Source organism: Lepus europaeus, unplaced genomic scaffold (genome assembly GCF_033115175.1).
Source record: "Lepus europaeus isolate LE1 unplaced genomic scaffold, mLepTim1.pri SCAFFOLD_29, whole genome shotgun sequence".
NCBI lineage: Eukaryota > Metazoa > Chordata > Mammalia > Lagomorpha > Leporidae > Lepus > Lepus europaeus.
This window is the reverse complement of record NW_026909167.1, coordinates 54606-73440: the sequence shown is the minus strand read 5'-3', so window position 1 is coordinate 73440 and position 18835 is coordinate 54606. Positions and strand designations below refer to the sequence as shown.

The following is an 18835-nucleotide window of genomic DNA, read 5'->3' as shown; positions in this document are numbered from 1 at the left end:
CGTGAAGAAAAAGCGTTGGGAGCTTGGCTGGAGTAGCGCGGGCTCCTGGCTGCGGAGGGACGAGGGACTTCTCTCGTAGGCTCAGCCCCGCAGCAGGCATGTTCCCGGGATTTCGGCCGCCAGGACCAGTTTGTGAGTAAATCCTCGCGCGTCCCGCGCGGGGCCGGGAACTGAGGAGCGGTTGGGATGAGGCCTGTGATGGAGGCCAGGCGGCGGCTGAGGAGAGAGGGGTTTTCAGTCGGGAAGCCCTGAGTTCGCGTGGGCCGCGGTCGCACGGGAATCCCTCTGTCTGCCCGGAGAGCTCGCTCCCGCTGCGCTGCTCGGTATCCCTGCTGGGCAGTCGCTCGTGGTTCCTTCCCCTGCCGCCCGCCACGTCCACCCCTCGAGCGGCTCCACCCTGGCCTCCAGCAGCTCCCTGGATTGGGTTCTTAGCGCCTCGCTAGTTCACGTTCTGCAGACGGCGCCAAAGGCGTCCTTTCATGTGCGGATCTGACCGCGCTGCCCTAGCGCGCAGTGTCGCCAGCATCAGCACCGCCACACACGTACCCCGCAGCCACTTGTACTCCCAGCCCCACTCCCTGAGCACTGCTCCTTTCCTACCCTTTGATGCAGGGGGCTGACTTCAGAAACCCGTTAACTTCCTCCCCTGCCACCTGCTGAGCCTGCCAGTCTTTTTAACCACCCGTGAATCCCTCGACCCTAACTTAGGCACACAGCACGCTGTCGAACATCACTTGGGCACCTTTTGGGGAGCTGTGGTTTGCTGCTGCCGCCCAGCATCTCCGGGAAGGATCTTAACAGCGTATCGCTAGCCTTGGAAAATACCAAAATTCAGATTTTGAAGTACTGCTTCTACTGACTAGGTGTTGCCTTTACAACACTGTTGAAAAGTCAGAGGGCAGGCATTTCTTCTAGTGGTTAGGACGCCAGTGGGGTCCCACAGCAGAATGCCTGAGTTCGATGCTCATCTCTGGACTCCAGCTTCACGCTAATGTGGATCCAGGGAGGCAGCAGGGATGGCTCGAGTGATTATGTTCCTGCTGCCTGCGTGGGAGACCTGGGTTGGGTTCCTGACTCTCAGCTTTTGCCCTAACTAGGGGCTATTTAGGGAGTAGGCCAGGAGATGGGAGCGCTTTCCCTCCCTCCCTCTCTCCCATTCTGCTTCACAAATAAATGAATTAATCATTTTTTAAAAGATGCATTTAAAAACATATATCCTAAGTTGAACCATTGTAAGCGGGTTCCATCTGTAATTACTGGGGAGTTGGCCAGAGGATTAGCTTTATTTATTTATTTATTTTTTTGACAGGCAGAGTTAGACAGAGACAAAGGTCTTCCTTCCATTGGTTCACTCCCCAAATGGCCGCCACGGCCAGCGTGCTGTGCTGATCCAAAGCCAGGAGCCAGGTGCCAAGTGCTTCTCCTGGTCTCCCATGTGGGTGCAGGGCCCAAGCACTTGGGCCATCCTCCACTGCACTCCCAGGCCACAGCAGAGAGCTGGCCTGGAAGAGGGGCAACCAGGACAGAATCTGGCGCCCCAACCGGGACTAGAACCCGGGGTGCTGGCGCCGCAGGCAGAGGATTAGCCTAGTGAGCCACGGCACTGGCCCAGAGGATTAGCTTTTGGGGATTAAGTACAGAAAGAGAATTTCAGCTGGAGAGTACAGCATATACTGAGGCCTGGTAAAGAATGAATTATTTGCTTTTAAGAAAAGGATGGCAATTCTGAGTGCTAAGGCATAGGGAATATGTGCAGGAATAAAGAGGGGAGCAAGAGAAGACTGTGGATCCATTGGTGGGAAGCAACCAGTGGAGACTTTCTGTGACATGCCGGACCATTTACCTGTCATCAGGGAGTGATGCTGCCCACTCTGGAATCAGAGCCCTTCAGATGGAGTCGTCTTTAGCCCGTCATTCTGGCTGCCCCTCCCAGATGTGTCTGCACTCCAGGACGCTGGAGTGGGTGCTACCTCCAGGAGCGCTGCCACCAGCGTCTTGCTCCATTCCGTTCTTCATGTTATTCCTTCTTCTTGGAGTACTTTTCCATCACATTTCCAAGTGAGAGCAGTGGTTGTCTTGGAAAACCCAGTCTAAGTGCCTGTGGGCTTTCCTCCAAGGTGAACATTTGAGGTCTCCTTGCTGGTCCCCAGATACGAAGGAGCCCTCCCCGCCTTCGACAACCTCAACATTTTGTTTTTACCGCTCCTTTGGCACTTCCCAGAATTCCGTGCTCCATTTGGGCGGTTTTCCCCAGGACTCTACCTCAAGGGTGAGGGCTGGCTTTCTTCATGATTCTCATGGTGTTCTGCCTCTAGTGGGGTGAAGAATGCTTGGTGCGCAGAAGATGAAGATTGGGCTAGCCTCAGAAACCTCCAAGAGCCTCCCAGTGCTCTAAAGCAGTGTGCTGTGCTGTGCCTCCCATTGTGTGCAGGAGCTAGTTTTCATTGCCTGCATCCTTGAGAATCTTGATGAAGTCTCTGCCAGGTGTGGGTTAGGGTGTCAGGACTGAGTTCCAGGGCTAGCAACTGAAGAAAGCAGCCTGCTTCTCAGGAAGTCTCCCTGCCCTGCAGAGGGAGGCACATGAGAGATCACTGGGGACGGTACTGGGGGATGAGTGGACGGGCTAGAGGGTGACCCTAGGGAGTGGTCAGGGAAGCTGCTCCGCGCATGGAGGGCCAAAAGGGGCCCCACAATGCTGCTCGCTGGGTGGCTGTGCTTGTCTGGCCAGATGGGGATTGAGGGTGTTAGGGAAGAGTGGGGCTCCTCAGATGGCTGGATCCCTGAGTGGACAGTGCAGTGATCCTGGGGGAGGGGTGGTGGTGGCAGGACCCAGGTGATTCCTCTTCATCCCAATGACCTCTGCTAATTTCATCTGTGCAGAAACACATCATCCATGGCCTTCTCCCTGCAGCCAGCATCGCCCCAAAGCCAGCTGTGCCCCGCACACCTCCTCCCCGCAGCCCCAACCCGTCTCCAGAGAGACAAAGGTGAGTCCCAGAGGAGCAGCACTGTACCTGCCGCCAAGCCCTGGATCCTGGAACTGTTTGAACTGTCTACACAGTCACGAGTGGGGGGGTTAGAATCCTGTGCATTGAGTTTTGTACCACAGTCCTGTAATGTACACTTACATGGGTATGAGATTCTCACATTGCACAATTGAATGTAATTAATATGTTTCAAAATATGAGCAGTCAGGCCCAAGTGTTCAGGTTAATAGTGCTTTAAAGTGAATTTTGAGTTGGTGCACGTAATTTTCTTTAAATACAAGTCTACCTTTTCCAGGAACTGCTTTGGGCAGGGAGAAAGAGCCCCTTCACTGCTCTCACCTGGATTCCCCATCCTCAGGTGCTCCCAACCCACCACCAGCTGACTTTCATTCCTAGATGCACCTGAGAGCCCTGCTGTGCCTTCCATGACTTTAGACACAGGAGAATTTTAGACTATTTTTAAGCCATTAAACGTTGGACAATGGGCAGACATTCAGCCTATTGGTTAAGACCCCCACATGCCACATTGAAGTGCCTGGATTTAATTCCCAGACCCTGCTCCTGCCTCTAGCTTCCTGCCAGCAGAGACCCTAGGAGGCAGTGATGTGTGGCTCAAGTAGTGGGTTCCTGCTGCCCCCATGGGAAACCGGACTGTACTTCCTGCTCCCAGGAGCAGTTGCAGACATTTGAAGAGTGAACCAGCAGATTTCCAAAATAAATTTTTTAAAAAATTAAAAAATTTTTAAAAGCTTAAACATTGCCAACAGTGAATGAGAGCTAACTTCATTTAGGGATGATGCCTCCTTGCCTGTGTTCTTTGGTGCTAGACCCTTGTATGCCTTCTGATAACACTCTGAAATACCTTGGTGTTTTGTTTCTTTCTTCAGTAGGAGCTTGGTAACTGGAAGAGCTGTTTGGGGATGTTTATTTTGTGTGAAGTACTCTGGAACCTGCTTAAGAAACATTGTTTCATTTCATCCTCTCAGTGACCCCATGGGAGAACTCCTCTTGTCACCTCTGTTTTGAGTCACGTGTGAGACTCAAGTGTTAGTAACTGGTCCCCAGTGGCCTTGCTGTGACCCAAATATGAGTCTATCCAGCAATTCAGTGTTTGTGTGAGCAACTTTTTGTTTTGTTTTTCAGATTTATTTATTTGAAAGACAGAGTAAGAGAGAGAGAGAGAGAGAGAGAGAGAGAGAGAGAGGTCCTCTATCTGCTGGTTCACTCCCCAAATGGCCACAACTGCCAGGTCTGGGCCAGGCTGAAGCCAGGAGCCAGGAACTCCATCCTGGTTTCCCATGTGAATGGTGAGGGCTCAAGTGCTTCAGACATCTTCCACTGCTTTCCTGGAAGTGGAGCAAGCCGGACTCACACTGGCAGGCTTCACAAGCAGTGGCTTAACCTGCACCGCCACATCGGCTCCTACTGTTGTCGTTGGTTTTAATTCTGTATGTAGAAACTCCATAATATGCTGTTATTGTTTGTGCATTAGTTAGTCACTTATCATTCTAAAAGTAGTTTTAGTGAGGTAACATATGTATAATTAACTATTTAAAGTGCATAATTTGACAAGTTTTGATGTATCCTTATACCTTTGAAACTATTATCACAATCAAGATATTAAATGTATCCATTGCTCCCAAAAGATTCCTTGTGCCTTTTGGCAGTTCTTTCCTTCCACCTTTCTCTGCCATTTCACTTTCACCTGATTTCCATCGCTGTATATTAGTTTGTATTTTCTAGAATTTTATGTAACTGATAATTATTGCTATGGCCTACATTGTGGTGCAGTAGGTTAAGCCACCACTTGTGACAGCAGCATCCCATATCAGAGTACTGGTTCAAGTCCTAGTTTGCTTTGATCCAGCTTTCTGATAATGTGCCTGGGAAAGTAGTAGACAGTGGCTCCAGTACTTGGGTCCCTGGCAGCCATGTGGGAAACCTGGATGGAATTTTTAGCTCCTGGCTTTGGCCTGGCTGTTGCAGCCATTTGGAATGAAAGATGAAAGATATCTCTCCCTCTCTCCCATCCTCCCTCCACTGCCTGCCTTTCAAATAAATAAATAAATCTTTTTAAAAAATTATTGCTGGTTTCTTTCACTCGGCATAATCCATTTTGTAAAAGTCCACACGTCCTTTTTATTGCTGAATAATATTGCATTATATGAGTAGGCCATCATTGTTTATCCATCCACTTGCTGATGAGATTTGGATTGTTTCCAACTTTTGGTTACTGGAATAAAGCTGCTGTGAGCATGTATGCACAAATCCTTGGATGCACGCTTCCATTTGTCTTGGATAAATATTTAGGAATGGAGTAGCTGGATCATACGCTAGGTGGGTACTTAATTTAATAAGAAACCGGTGAACTGTTTTCTGTAGTTGCTGATCTACTCATGTTTACTCCAGCAGACATGTTCCTTCATATCCTCACCAGCCACTTGGGTGGGGCAGTCCGTGTGTGTGTGTGTGTGTGTGTGTTTAAATATTTTATTTACTTGAGTTACAGAGAGAGGTAAAGCCAGAGAGAGAGGTTCTTCCATTCCATTGGCTCACTCCCCAAATGACCGCAATGGCCAGAGCTGAGCCGATTTGAAGCCAGGAGCTTCTTCCGGGTCTCCCATGCGGGTGCAAGGGCCCAAGAACTTGGGCCATCTTCTAACTGCTTTCCCAGGCCATAGCAGAAAGCTGAATTGGAAGAGGAGCAGCCAGGACTCAAACTGGTGCCTATATGGGATGCCGGCTCTGCAAGCTGGAGTTTTAACCTGCTGCACCACAGCGCTGGCCCCGTATTGTGTGGTTAACTTTATTTGACAATCAGTGGTTAGTTAACTTTTTTCTCTGATGACTCTCTGTATACAGATTCTTGAAAGTGGTGACAGGTGCACAGGTAGCCAGTGTTTAGTGCTTCTTGGGTGAACCTTCATCTTTTTTTGTGCTTTCTGTATATGTATGTGGGGTATGGAATATTCCTTTGGCAGCAACAGCTTTGTTGGGCCTCATGTCCATGTGCACACCCAGAGTTCCCATCGTCACGTTGAAGTACACTTGATGGACGTGCTTGTATGTGTCGATGGTGTCCCTGGTCCATGTTGACTTTCTCACCACCCTTCACTGTGGGAGTCATTCTTCCTGCCAAGGCCCAGGTTGAGAAGGAAGAGTACAGAGGCATAGTCTTGGCCAGGTTTTAAATTTTTAGACATGTAATGGGTGTGTAGTTCTGAGAGTATAGAAAAAAACAAACTCACTTTCTCCTATACTCTCATCCAACAGCAATCAACACAGCTCGTCTCTGACTCAAAATGTATGGAATTTTTTTTTTTTTCTGCTAGCAAGCAAATAATCAGTTCTGCACAGGACAGCAGTTAGGTGTCTTCCAGTTTGCTTCTGACACTGTCTACCTGAGGATAGCATCAAACCCCATAGTTTTAGGGCTCAGTTCTCAAGACTGCCCATGTCCCCCTTCAGATGCCAGTCACAAGCCATTTGTTTGACCTGCATTTCTGGCTGGCTGGCTGTAAATCAGGATCCCCACAGTCTCCTTTCTAGGTTTGAATAATTTGCTAGAGTGGCTCACAGATCTCAGGGAAACATGCTTATCTACATATTATAAAGAGTATCTAAAGGATACAAATCAGACAGGCAGCCAGATGAACAGCTCTGTAGGGCGAGGTCTGGATGGGCACTGAGCACGCGAGTGCTCCCTGTGGAGTTGGGGTTCTCCACCCTCCTGACACATGGGCATCTTGTGTTCATCTTCCTGGAATCTTTGATGTGTTCAGCTGTTTGCAAGCTCTCTGGACACAGTGTTTTTGGATTTTTATGGAAGCGTTATTACATCAGCATGATTGATTAAGCCATTGGCTAACAGTGATCAACTTAACCTTTTTTTTTTTTAACTTTTATTTAATGAATATAAATTTCCAGTGTACAGCTTATGGATTACATGGCTTCCCCCTCCCATAACTTCCCTCCCACCCACAACCCTCCCCTCTCCCGCTCCCTCTCCCCTTCCATTCACATCAAGATTCATTTTCAATTCTCTTTATATACAGAAGATCAATTTAGTATAAAGATTTCAACAGTTTGCACCCACATAGAAACACAAAGTAAAACATACTGTTTGAGTACTAGTTATAGCATTAAATCAAAATGTACAGCACATTAAGGACAGAGATCCCACATGAGGAGCAAGTGCACAGTGGCTCTTGTTGTTGACCCAACAAATTGACATTCTAGTTTATGGCGCCAGTAACCACCCTAGGCTGTCGTCATGAGTTGCCAAGGCTATGGAAGCCTTCCAAGTTCGCCGACTCTGATCATATTTAGACAGGGTCATAAAAGACAGAGTGAGGATAGTAACCAATGATCCTAAGAGTGGCATTTACCAGGTTTGAACAATTATACAGCATTAAGTGGGGAAGAGGACCATCAGTACACACAGGTTGGGAGTAGAGCCATTGGTGGTAGAGTAGAGGTTATGATTACAAAGGAATGAGGCCCAAGTGTGCTAGACAGGGTCTAGAACAAAGGACAGAGTCATTATTAGGTGTGCTAAGAAAGGTGCTGTCTAAGCTACAATTAAGTTTTCTGATTGAGAGGCAAATAGAACCTGATAGAAGGGGCTTGATAATAATCTGGTGGGCTTTAGGCCTTGTAAGTTAAGAGGCCCAGACCTATCTATCTCTTCACATGGGGTATATCCTAAGGGAGGTGTGAACCTCCTAGGGGAAGGCACTCTGTTGACTTTCATTACTTGGCTGGGCTGGGAGGAGAGCTGGCCAGGTAAAGGCAGGGGGCATCTCTAACAAGAAATTTACAGTTCTGCCTGCAATGTTGCATACCCTACTTGACCATCCTCTCAGCTGCAGTGGTCACTTTGGAAGTTGGGCTGAGTGAAGGGCTTTTCAGCTTAGAGCCAATAAGATCTGTGGCTCTGACCTGGGCATCCTTCAACACCAGGGCAGGTCCATTTCCAGTGATCCAACTCTTGGCAGAGCTGCCAGGGCTCTTCACAAGCTGACTTCTGCTGAAGCCCAGGCTTACCACATTGAAAGCCACTGCAGTGGACTGGCCTGTTGGGTCTCCTTGAGGGCAGATCACTGTCCAGCCATTAATAAGCCTGCCACCCATTGCTTCTGATGCCGAGCTTTCTTTTCCTCCTGGTTTGTGTTAAAGCAGACCAGAGGATGCAAGTCAAGGGAGTGCCCATATCCCATCTCTAATCTTCGGTGGCCTGAACTACAAGTCTATAGTCACAGGCATGTTCTGTAGTAGTTTTTCTAAGGTAGACAATGCCCATGAGGAAATTATATTCTCACTTTAAAACTTTCTTTCCCCTTGGTCTGAAAGGGAGGCCTTTTCTACTTACTGTATACTTCGTGATGGCGAAGTGAATCTAGCTGTGAGATTATCATTTAAGTTCTTATTTTGGCTATGCTATTACAGAAAAATGTTAGCCATCTCTTTTATAAGGTCTAAAGATTAAATTGTGCATCCTACAGATTCCTTCATAATAGAATTAGTTTCCTACCTTGAAGAGAATAGAGAAATGAAAGAATAAGTTGGGCTTAGAATAGAGAAATGAGGGAGCAAGTCCTAGATCGCTTGCTGACAACAGCAATATTACATGAATACTTAGCTAACCGTTTCAACCATTAGATAACAACTTAAGAAAACATTTACCAGAAGGTCCAATGCCTTCTATAAATTTTAAGAATCATGTATTTGAAAACACCTCTTAAATATCTAACCTGGTGTAGTCCGTTCAACCAGTAAACTTAAGCACAACCATATAAAATGTTTTCAGTTTCTTTCTACCAACAAGTTTAAAACACATGATACACAGATTCAGGTCACACAAATTAAAATGTATCTTTGATTGATTTTAGCAGCTCAAATCTATGGACAATCTTATCTATAAGCCATTCAAAATAAAATTCTCAATAAAATTTCCTATGTGGACATACAATATGTACACACATATAACACAGCATAATAGACCAATATAGCAATCCCAATAATAGCCTTCAAAATCTTCAACTCTTTTTGTAGATTGCCAATTGATTTGAATTGCTTTTTGTTTTTAGATTACTTTAACACATTGCTTTAACAGAGCATCAGAGTTTAATTCTATGTCAAAGAGAAATTGAGCTTCCTGTGATCTTTTGCTGTGAGGTTTCCTTCCTTTACCTTCTTTCATATAGGTGAACATGTTTCTGTGTTTCTGTGTGTAACACATCTTTAAGCATCTTTTGCAGGGCAGGATGAGTGGCAACAAATTCTTTCAGTTTCTGTTTGCTATGAAAAGTCTTAATTTCACCTTCATTCACAAATGAGAGCTTTGCAGGATATAATATTCTGGGCTGACAGTTTTTCTCTCTTAGTGCCTGGGCTATGTCTCGCCATTCCCTTCTAGCTTGTAGGGTTTCTGATGAGAAGTCTGCTGTGAGTCTAATTGGAGATCCTCTAAGAGTAATCTGACGTTTCTCTCTTGCACCTTTTAGAATCTTTTCTTTGTGTTTCACTGTGATGAGTTTGATTACAACATGTCGTGGTGAGGATCTCTTTTGGTCATGTTTATTAGGGGTTCTATAAGCTTCCTGTACTAAGATGCCTCTGTCCTTCTCCAAACCTGGGGAATTTTCTGCTAGTATCTCACTGAAAATGCCTTCTAATCCTTTCTTCCTCTCCATGCCTTCAGGAACTCCTAGAACCCGAATATTAGGTTTTTTAATAGTATCCTGTAGATTCCCGACAATATTTTTTAGATTTCTAATTTCTTCTTCTTTTCTTTGGTTTGCCTGTTTCCTTTCCTGTTCTCTGTCTTCTAAGTCTGATATTCTCTCTTCTGCTTTGCCCATTCTGTTTTTAAGGCTCTCTAATGTGTTTGTCATTTGATCTATTGAGTTCTTCATTTCATTGTGGTTTTTTGTCACTATCACAGTTTCATGTTCTACTAGTTGTTTCATTTCATTTTGATTCCTCCTTAATATTTCATTTTCACGAGAGAGATTTTCTATCTTGTCCACTAAGGATTTCTGTAGTTCAAGAATTTGTTTTTGAGAACTTCTTAATGTTCTTATCAATTTTTTGAGATCTGCTTCTTGCATTTCTTTGATCTCATCATCTTCATAATCTCGAATTGGGGTGTCTTTTTCATTTGGGGGCGTCATAGTGTCTTCCTTGTTCTTGTTACCTCGGTTTTTGCGTTTGTTGTATGGCATGTTGGAGATATTTGGTTTCTTCACTGTGGTGTTTTTTCTTGTTACGCTATGGCTCTATATTAAGTGGACTGTCTGCTTTCGGTGGAGCCTTAGAGGCTTGAGATAAGTGTGGACTGAGAGCTGGGTTTGGTTCCTCAGGGTTGAGGGTGTGTCAAAGATGACACTCCCAGGTTAGGCGTGGTAAATCTCTCTTTCTTTTTTCTTTCTCTTTTTTTTTTTTTTTTGCTTCAAAAGGGAAGTAATTCCACACAGCTGAATGTAATTGGAGGTAGTTAGCAGGCAAATGATATACCCACAGGAGCCAGAGATCGGAAGCTCTTTCCCATTGACCACACAGGGAATCTCTGCTGCCCTCGGTGTGGGCTCCAATTCTCCTGCAGTCTCCCACTGGGTTGCCAAGTTAGATCCTAATCTCCTGTTATTTCACCCCTCCCCCCAGAGTCAGGTTTTTCTGCTAGGCTCAGGGCCGGTGCAGACCTGAGGTTGCCCTGCTTATGACGTATGTCCAAAATGGCGCCTGCTCTTTGTCTTGCTCCCCTTTGAGGGGTGAGTGGAGGGAGAGAAACTTGTGTCCGTATCGGTCACTTTTTTTCTTTTTTTTCCTCTCTCTCTTCTAGTTAGCCTGGTGAACTTTTCCCCACGGAGTTTCAAGCCTCGTTCCCTCTAGTCTCCTCTTTCTGCTTGCCCGCTGGTGTCTCGGGCTATGGAGGTTCGGCTCACCTCGCGTTCCAGCGCTGGTGCGTTGAGTCTGCCGCTGGTGTCCCGAACTTGGGCTCCCACGCTCTCCACGCAGGTCCACTGTGAATCACTAGTTCCGGAAGAGTTTCCTCTGCTGTTTCTTCCCCTACTCTTCCTTGACCCTGCAGTATCTCCACTTTTATTAACCTGTGTGTCTTGCTGAACTATCAATGTGCTCCCTTCCTATTCCGCCATCTTGCCGCTCCCGATCAACTTAACCTTTAGCCTCTCTCCCTTCCCCAGAATTTAAGGTTTAGGGCTGAAAATTCCTGACCTCTGCATGCCTGGCTGGATCCCCAGACAAGCGGGTCCCTATCCTGTGGTTATCTGTGAAGTTTCCAACAATCACTTGACGAAAACTCAGTTCTGAAGCTGTTCCAGGGCTACTCTGGAACCAAGGAGAAAAAGGCCGAAAAGTTGAACAAAAGATGCTCTTGCTGCTGTAATCACTTAAGAAATAGCAAGGGTTATGGGAGCCGTGAGCCAGGACAGAAATCTGTGTATATCATAATTTTGTTACTATCCAGATTGTCGGCCCACTTCCTATTGGGTTCAATCAAGAAATGCACCAGAGGCCGGCGCCGCGGCTGACTAGGCTAATCCTCCGCCTTGCGGCGCCGGCACACCGGGTTCTAGTCCCGGTCGGGGCACCAATCCTGTCCCGGTTGCCCCTCTTCCAGGCCAGCTCTCTGCTGTGGCCAGGGAGTGCAGTGGAGGATGGCCCAAGTGCTTGGGCCCTGCACCCCATGGGAGACCAGGATAAACACCTGGCTCCTGCCATCGGATCAGCGCGGTGCGCCGGCCGCAGCGCGCCTACCGCGGCGGCCATTGGAGGGTGAACCAACGGCAAAGGAAGACCTTTCTCTCTGTCTCTCTCTCACTGTCCACTCTGCCTGTCAAAAATAAAAAAATAAAAAAATTAAAAAAAAAAAAAAGAAAAGAAATGCACCAGAAGGAGCTGTCATGCAAATAATTGATTTAGAGCAAATGCAGAGAACCCTGGGCATAATGCCCAAAGCTCCCAAGCTGTGACTCCCAGAGTAGAGGAAATAGTTTATCTTTTATTTTAGAGGGAAATGAATATGGAAGAAGGAGGGTTCCTGTCATCACATGTAGGCGTGGTGCAAGCTCATGGCAGGCACAGTTCAGAAACATGCTCCAACACAAGTTACATGTTACGGTAATAAGGTGTAAGCTTCTCCTGGGGCAGAGATCTTAGTATTAAAAAGAAGCAAAAGGGGGCCTTTGGCTACTCTTTGACCCATCTCCACAGGTGTTGCTCTTACAGCAGGGTCTGGGCTGGTCCAGTGGCTGGGGATTGCATCTCTCATGGAATGTGACAGAAAACCTAGAAGGAAACTTGGGAGAACATCAGGTGCTTTTAAAGTCTTGAAACAGAAATGAGTCATAGTAAGGACTGAGCTGATTGGGCATCAACCTGTGCTAATCTCACAGTAGTTGTGTTTCCTGGTGGTTTTATTTTGCATTAAAAAAGATTTATTTATTTGAAAGGCAGAGAAACAGAGACATCTTCATCTGCTGGTTTATTCACAAAACGGCCAGTTGGGCCTGTGCCAGGCCAAAACCAGGAGCCCAGAATTCCACCCAGGTCTCCCATGTGGATGGCAGGGACTCAACTGCTTGGGCCATCATCCACTGCTTTCCTAGGTGTGTTAGCAGGGAGCTGGATCAGAAGCAGAGTAGCCAGTACTCAAACTGGGACTCTAATGTGTGATGCAGGTGTCAAAAGTGGAGGCTTAACCTGTTGTACTGTGTAGGCCCCTATTTTATATTTTTCTAATAACTAATGGTGCCAGGGACTTTTGCTTGTTTGTCATGTGTATACTTTTCTTATTTACAATTTTAATTTTTTTATATCAAGTTTTTTTTAATCATCTGTATAGTTTCTGAAGCAAAGTCATCTGTTCAAATCTTTCCTAAATTTTAAAAATTGGGTTGTGGAGCTGGCACTGTGGTGTAGAAGGTTAAGCTTTTTCTTGCATTGCTGGCATCCCTTATGGGTGCCGGTTTGAGTCCCGGCCACTCCATTTCTGATCCAGCTCCCTGCTGTTTGCCTGGGAAAACAGTGGAAGGTGGCCAAGTGTTTGGGCCCCTGCACCTACATGGAGACCCAGATGAAGCTCCTGGCTCTTGGCTTCAGCCTGCCCCAGCCCTGGCCGTTGTGGCCATTTGGGGAGTGAACCAGCAGATGGAAGCTATCTCTCTCTCCTTTTCTCTCTGTATTTCTACCTTTAAAATAATTTTTTTTTAAAAAAGTTGGGTTCTTTGTCTTTTATTGTATTCTGAATGTTCTTTATATGTTCTGGATACAAGTCTCTTATGAAATATGTGAAATGCAAACATTTTCAAACCAGCGCCCATATGGGATGCTGGTGCTGCAGGTCCCTTTATAGTGTCTTTGAAAGAGCAGAAATTCTTGATTTGTTGGAAATCTAATTTATAAATTTTTTGTCATAACTAAGAAATCTTTATCTACCCCAGGGTCACAAAGCCATTCTCCATATTTTCCTCTAGAAATGTCACAGTTTTAGGCTTTATATTAAGATGTGTGATCTACTTGGAGTTAAATGTGGGAGGTATATATCCAAGTTTGCTTGTTTTCCATGTGGAAATTCAGTTGTTCCAGCACTATTTTGTTGTGTGCATGGATGTGTGTGTGTATATATATATATATATATATATATTTTAAGATTTATTTATTTACTTGATAGGATGACAGAGACAGAGCAAGAGAGAACACAAGAGAGATCTTCAATCTGCTGGTTCATTCCCCAAATGGCCACAATGGCCAGGGCTGAGGCAGGCCAAAGCCAAGAGCCTGGAGCTTCATCTGGGTCTCCTATGTGGGTGGCAGGGACTCAAATACTTGCACATTCTTCTGCAGTTTTTTCCAAGCCATCAGCAAGTAGTTGGATCAGAAGTGGAACAGCCCAGACATGAACTGGCACCCATATGGGATGCTGGTATTATAGGCAGCAATGGTCTTACCCACTATGCCACAATGCGGGCCCTGGGCATGGCTATATACTAATCTTTTTCTAGGTCTTTGAAGATAAGAATTAAATGCAGACATTTATAAGGTGCACCAAGTTATAAGATTTATTCAAAAGATAAGAAAGTGAGCACATGTACACATGTGAGTATGGGTTGCTGCACACAGAGAAATATCCCTTATGAGTGGGCCAGAGGATTGCTGCAAAGGAAAAGGCGCGAAAGGGGAAGAGAGAGCACCCGAGTAGCACCTCCATCCTTGCTCCAAGGCAAAAGAGAGCTCTCCTCAGTTGCTGGCCTCTTTTGTGAGGTAGGGGGTGGTACCTCTACATGCATGAAACCACCTGGGAATTTTATGATACCTCCATGAATTCTATGTGGACCTTAATATCCATGTTTTTATGGCGTTCTCCCTTCCCGCTTCAATGTCCCAAGGTGCATCCTGGGAAAGGGTGCATTTTGATTGACAGGTAGAGGGATAGCATTATATTGGGGGCTTGCAAGGACTTCCAGTTATCTCAGACCTAAACTAGCCACCTAGTTACACCACATCAGTGTGGTGAGATATACTAATTATATATTGCTATGTAATAAAGTATGCCAAAACTTGGTGGTTTATAACATGAAACAATAGCATTCCAATTCCACTGATTTTTTTTTCCTATGCAGTATGCAATCTGATGTTAATCTTAGTGTATTTTTCATGACTGATATTGTTATTTTCATCTCCTGAAGTTCAGGTCTTTTTTTTTTTTTTTTTTTAAGATTTATTTATTTACTTGAAATTCAGAGTTACACAGAGAGAGAGGGAGAGAGGAGAGAGGGAGAGGGAGAGAGAGGTCTTTCATCTGCTGGTTCACTCCCCAGATGGCTACAACGGCTGGAGCTGAGCTGATCAGGAGCCAGGAGCTTCTTCCGGGTCTCCCATGTGGGTGCAGGAGCCCAAGGACTTGGGCTATCTTCTACTGCTTTCCCAGGCCATAGCAGAAAGCTGGATCGGAAGTGGAGCAGCTGGGTCTCGAACCAGTGCCCATATGGGATGCCGTCGCTGCAGGCGGCAACTTTACCCACTACACCACATCGCCGGCCCCTGAAGTTCAGGTCTTTATAAAAAATTTTCCATATCTCTATGTAGCTTTTTGAACATATAAAATACCATTATAATAGCTGTCTCAGTGTCTTCTCCAAAAATTCTAACGTGTGTGTGTAATTTGGAATAGGTTTCAGTTGATTGATAGTCTCTTTATTATGAATGATGAAAGAAAAAATTCTGTGGCAGTTATTGTAGTACAGTGGGTTAACCCACATCCCATATCTCAGTGCCTAGGGTTAAGTCCTATCTCCACTGCAAACAAGCTTCCTGCTAATGAACCTGGGAGGCAGAGCTGATGGCTTGAGTACTAGGCTCCCTGCCACCTGGATACTGTTCCTGGCTGTGGTCTGGCCTAGCCTCTAGTGTCGTGGGTACTTGGAGAATGAATCTGAAGGTGGAAGATTGATCTCTCTCTCTCTCTCTCTCTCTCCCCCCAACCCCCACTTTCAAATAAATAAACAAATCCTGAAAAGTTCTGTGATGTCCTAAATTTAATTAACTCCCAGTATGTATGTAGAAATCTTGATTTAAATCCCATCCCTGCCCACCAGGGCCACTGCTTCGTGCTTAAAATTAATTTGTGGAACTGTTAACCTCAGTCAACCGAGATGCAACACATACTTCTCTTATCCCAAAGGCCCTTCACCCTTCTTGTTTTCCTGCCCCTTTTAGCTGAAGCTAATACAGGTTCAATGTAAATAACTTAGCTTTCTCCAAAGTTCATAAAAACACTCTCAGCTGTAGGCCTGGACATGTTTCCAACCCATCTGTAATGGTTCAGTGAACCCTCTTATTTCAAACATCTCAGTCTCAAGAGCTCTGGTTTAACATGGGTCATGTTTTCCTGACTCTGCGTGCTTCGTTATCTTGAATTGGTTATAAGGTGTTGTGAATTTTAGCTTGCTGAGTGCTAGATATTTTTGTATTCCTATAAATCTTCTTGGACTTTGTTCTGGGATGCGGTTAAAGGAAATAGTGTGACTGTCTGAGTCTTGTCCTTAGGACCTGTTCCATGGGATCTGGAGTGGTGCTCAGCCAGGGTGAATTTTCCCCCACTGTTCTGAGCCCTGTGCTCTATGTCCTGTGAGTGGTAAGTTTTAAAACATTTCTGTCTCGGCCAGCACTGTGGCTCAATAGGCTAATCCTCCGCCTGCAGCACCAGCACCCTGGGTTCTAGTCCCGGTCGGGGCACCAGATTCTGTCCCAGTTGCTCCTCTTCCAGTCCAGCTCTCTGCTGTGGCCCAGGAGTGCAGTAGAGGATGGCCCAAGTGCCTGGGCCCTGCACCCGCATGGGAGACCAGGAGAGGCACCTGGCTCCTGGCTTCGGATCAGCGCGGTGCGCCGGCCACAGCGGCCATTGGGGGGTAAAGCAACGGAAAAAGGAAGACCTTTCTCTCTCTCTCTCTCTCTCTCTCTCTCTCTCTCTCATTCTCACTCTCACTCTCACTGTCCACTCTGCCTGTCCAAAAAAATAAATAAAGATTTAAAAAAAAACATTTCTGTCTGGTGGCAACAGGCACCGTTTAGACCATATGTAAGCACCTGTGCCTCTACTCCTTTCGGATGTTTTTCCCCTGAGCTCGGGTCATTTTCTCATATGTGTATACCAAGGAATGTTCTGCTGAACACCCGTGGGGACCTTCTGCAGATCTCCTGGGTTCTGTTTGCCACTCCTTCTCTAATACCCCTTCCTGCAAATTCTATCTGCCTGGGTGTCCCCAGACTGTCACCTCCATCTCCCTACCTCAGGGAGACTTCCTGAATCCACTTCATCTCTTGTCTCTTGCTGTGACCTGGAAATTGTCCAGGCAGTAAGTTGGGACAGTTGTGTTTTTGTTTTGTTTTGTTTTGTTTTTAAGATTTATTTATTTGAAAGGCAGAGTTTCAGAGAGAGAGGGAGGGAGGGAGGGAGAGATAGAGATCTCCCATCTTCTGGTTCACTCCCCAAATGGTTCCAACAACCAGATATGGGTCAGTCCAAAGCCAGCAGCCAGGAGGTTCTTCTAGGTCTCCTACATGGGTACAGGGGCCCAAGCACTTAGACCCTCATCTTCGGCTTTTCCAGGCCATTATTAAGGAGCCGAATTTGAAGAGGAGCAGCCAGGACTCAACTGGCACCCATATGGGATTCTGGCATTGCAGGCCGTGGTTTAACCCACTGTGCCACAATGCCAGCCCTGTTTTGCTCTTTTTTAGGCAGGAGGTAAATCTGTTGCTTTGTCTTCACTATGTTTTTGGAAAATTTTCAAGGGTTTTGAAATTCTTTTATTTTCTCTCTTTTTTTAAAATTTTCTATTCTGACTTTTTAACACAGTACTTGAATAAAGGCTCTAGAGTCGGACTGCCTGAATTAGAGACCTGGTTCCACTATCTGTTGGCTAGGAAATCTTTACAAGTCATTGGATTTCCATGAAAAATGAGACACCAGTAGTAAGTGCTGATGTAAGTGATGTGAGAATCAGATGAGGTTTTCTGATGGCACATAGACTGTGGGCACAGAGTCAGGGCAGGAGGCAAACCTCGAGTGATGCATATGTGTGGCTTCAGCCTTCCCCCACGGCGTTCACGGTTCACTGTCTCAATGATGTTTTTGTGCCTAGGTCTGCTCTGGCTGCAGCCATCCTGGCAACAACGTTGACTGGGCGGACAGTCGCCATTCCTCAGCCTCGCCAGAGATCCCAATCTGAGAACAACACGATCTGCGCTGAAAAGGACAGCTTCATTGAGCCCTATGCCACCTCCTCGGAGCAGAGACTTCGGTAGGGATGGGACCCCTGGCTCTGCTTCCTGTCAGGGCACAAGAGGAGCAGCCCAGCATGGTTTCTGTGTGTGTGTGTGTGTGTGCGCGCACATGTGCGTGTGTCTATGGCTAGAGGTCAGGTTTGCACCACCAGTGTCAAAGGGGCACTGTCCAGGGACCTTAGTTACTCTCAGATCAAAATTTTCTCCAGAGTGGATCTTGTTCAATTATGACTTGTTTTAAAAACATTGGTGCTTTTCATGGCTGCACAGAGCCAGTGATTTGAGTTACTTTATCCCTTAGAAGGATTCTGTGGGTCGCACCTCAACAGAGTTGTCACTCATCACCTCTCACATGGCTGTCCTCTGGATATAACTTACTAATTTTTCTTTCCTTGCCATCTGTCCTAAGCCTTTTTTCTTTAACATTTTTCCTTTTCAAGCTGGGTTGAGCTGACACAGGGCCAGGGGGCCAGGAAGGCTCCCTCCTGAGGAAGAGAAGGCCGAGGGGAGAGCTTGGGGGTGCAGGAATCAACCAGGGGAAGCTCGAGGGTTGCAGGAGGTCAGTGTGGGGCTGGGATGAGCACTACAGTTGGAGAAGAGAGGATATGACATAGGAGCAACTGCAGGAAGATCTTTGCATATGGGAGAACCCCCGTGAGCTGGAGAATGCCTGAAGATTGGGGTGGAGGACAGCACTGAGATGAGGGTGCCCTGGGCACCTTGAAAGGGTTGGTGTCTCCTTTATGAGTGGCGGCAAGATGCTGAAGGGCTTTTGGTGTTTGTGGGGTAGGAGCAGGGAATATCAAATTTGCCTTTTTTTTTTTTTTTAAGATTGATATATTTATTTATTTGAAAGGCAGAGTTACAGAGAGGCAGAGAAAGAGAGAGAGAGAGGTCCTCCATCTGCTGCTTTACTCCCCAATTGGCCGCAATGTCTGGAGCTGTGCCTACCTGAAGCCAGGAGCCAGGAGATTCTTACAGGTCTCCCACGTGGGTGCAGGGGCCCAAGGACTTGGGCCATCTTCTACTACTTTCCC

The 18835-nt window shown here is 46.2% G+C and overlaps 1 protein-coding gene across 1 annotated transcript in view; it reads left to right on the top strand.

Moving 5' to 3' along the window:
• Nucleotides 1-18835, top strand: part of LOC133754726 (centrosomal protein of 89 kDa-like) — a gene marked incomplete at its 3' end in the record, with an annotated part of 72349 nt that overhangs the window by 538 nt on the left and 52976 nt on the right. Inside the window, exons 3-5 of the mRNA XM_062185169.1 lie at nucleotides 37-132; nucleotides 2881-2987; nucleotides 17657-17815. Coding sequence (XP_062041153.1) covers nucleotides 37-132; nucleotides 2881-2987; nucleotides 17657-17815 — 362 coding nt within the window. The remainder of the gene's footprint in view (nucleotides 1-36; nucleotides 133-2880; nucleotides 2988-17656; nucleotides 17816-18835) is intronic.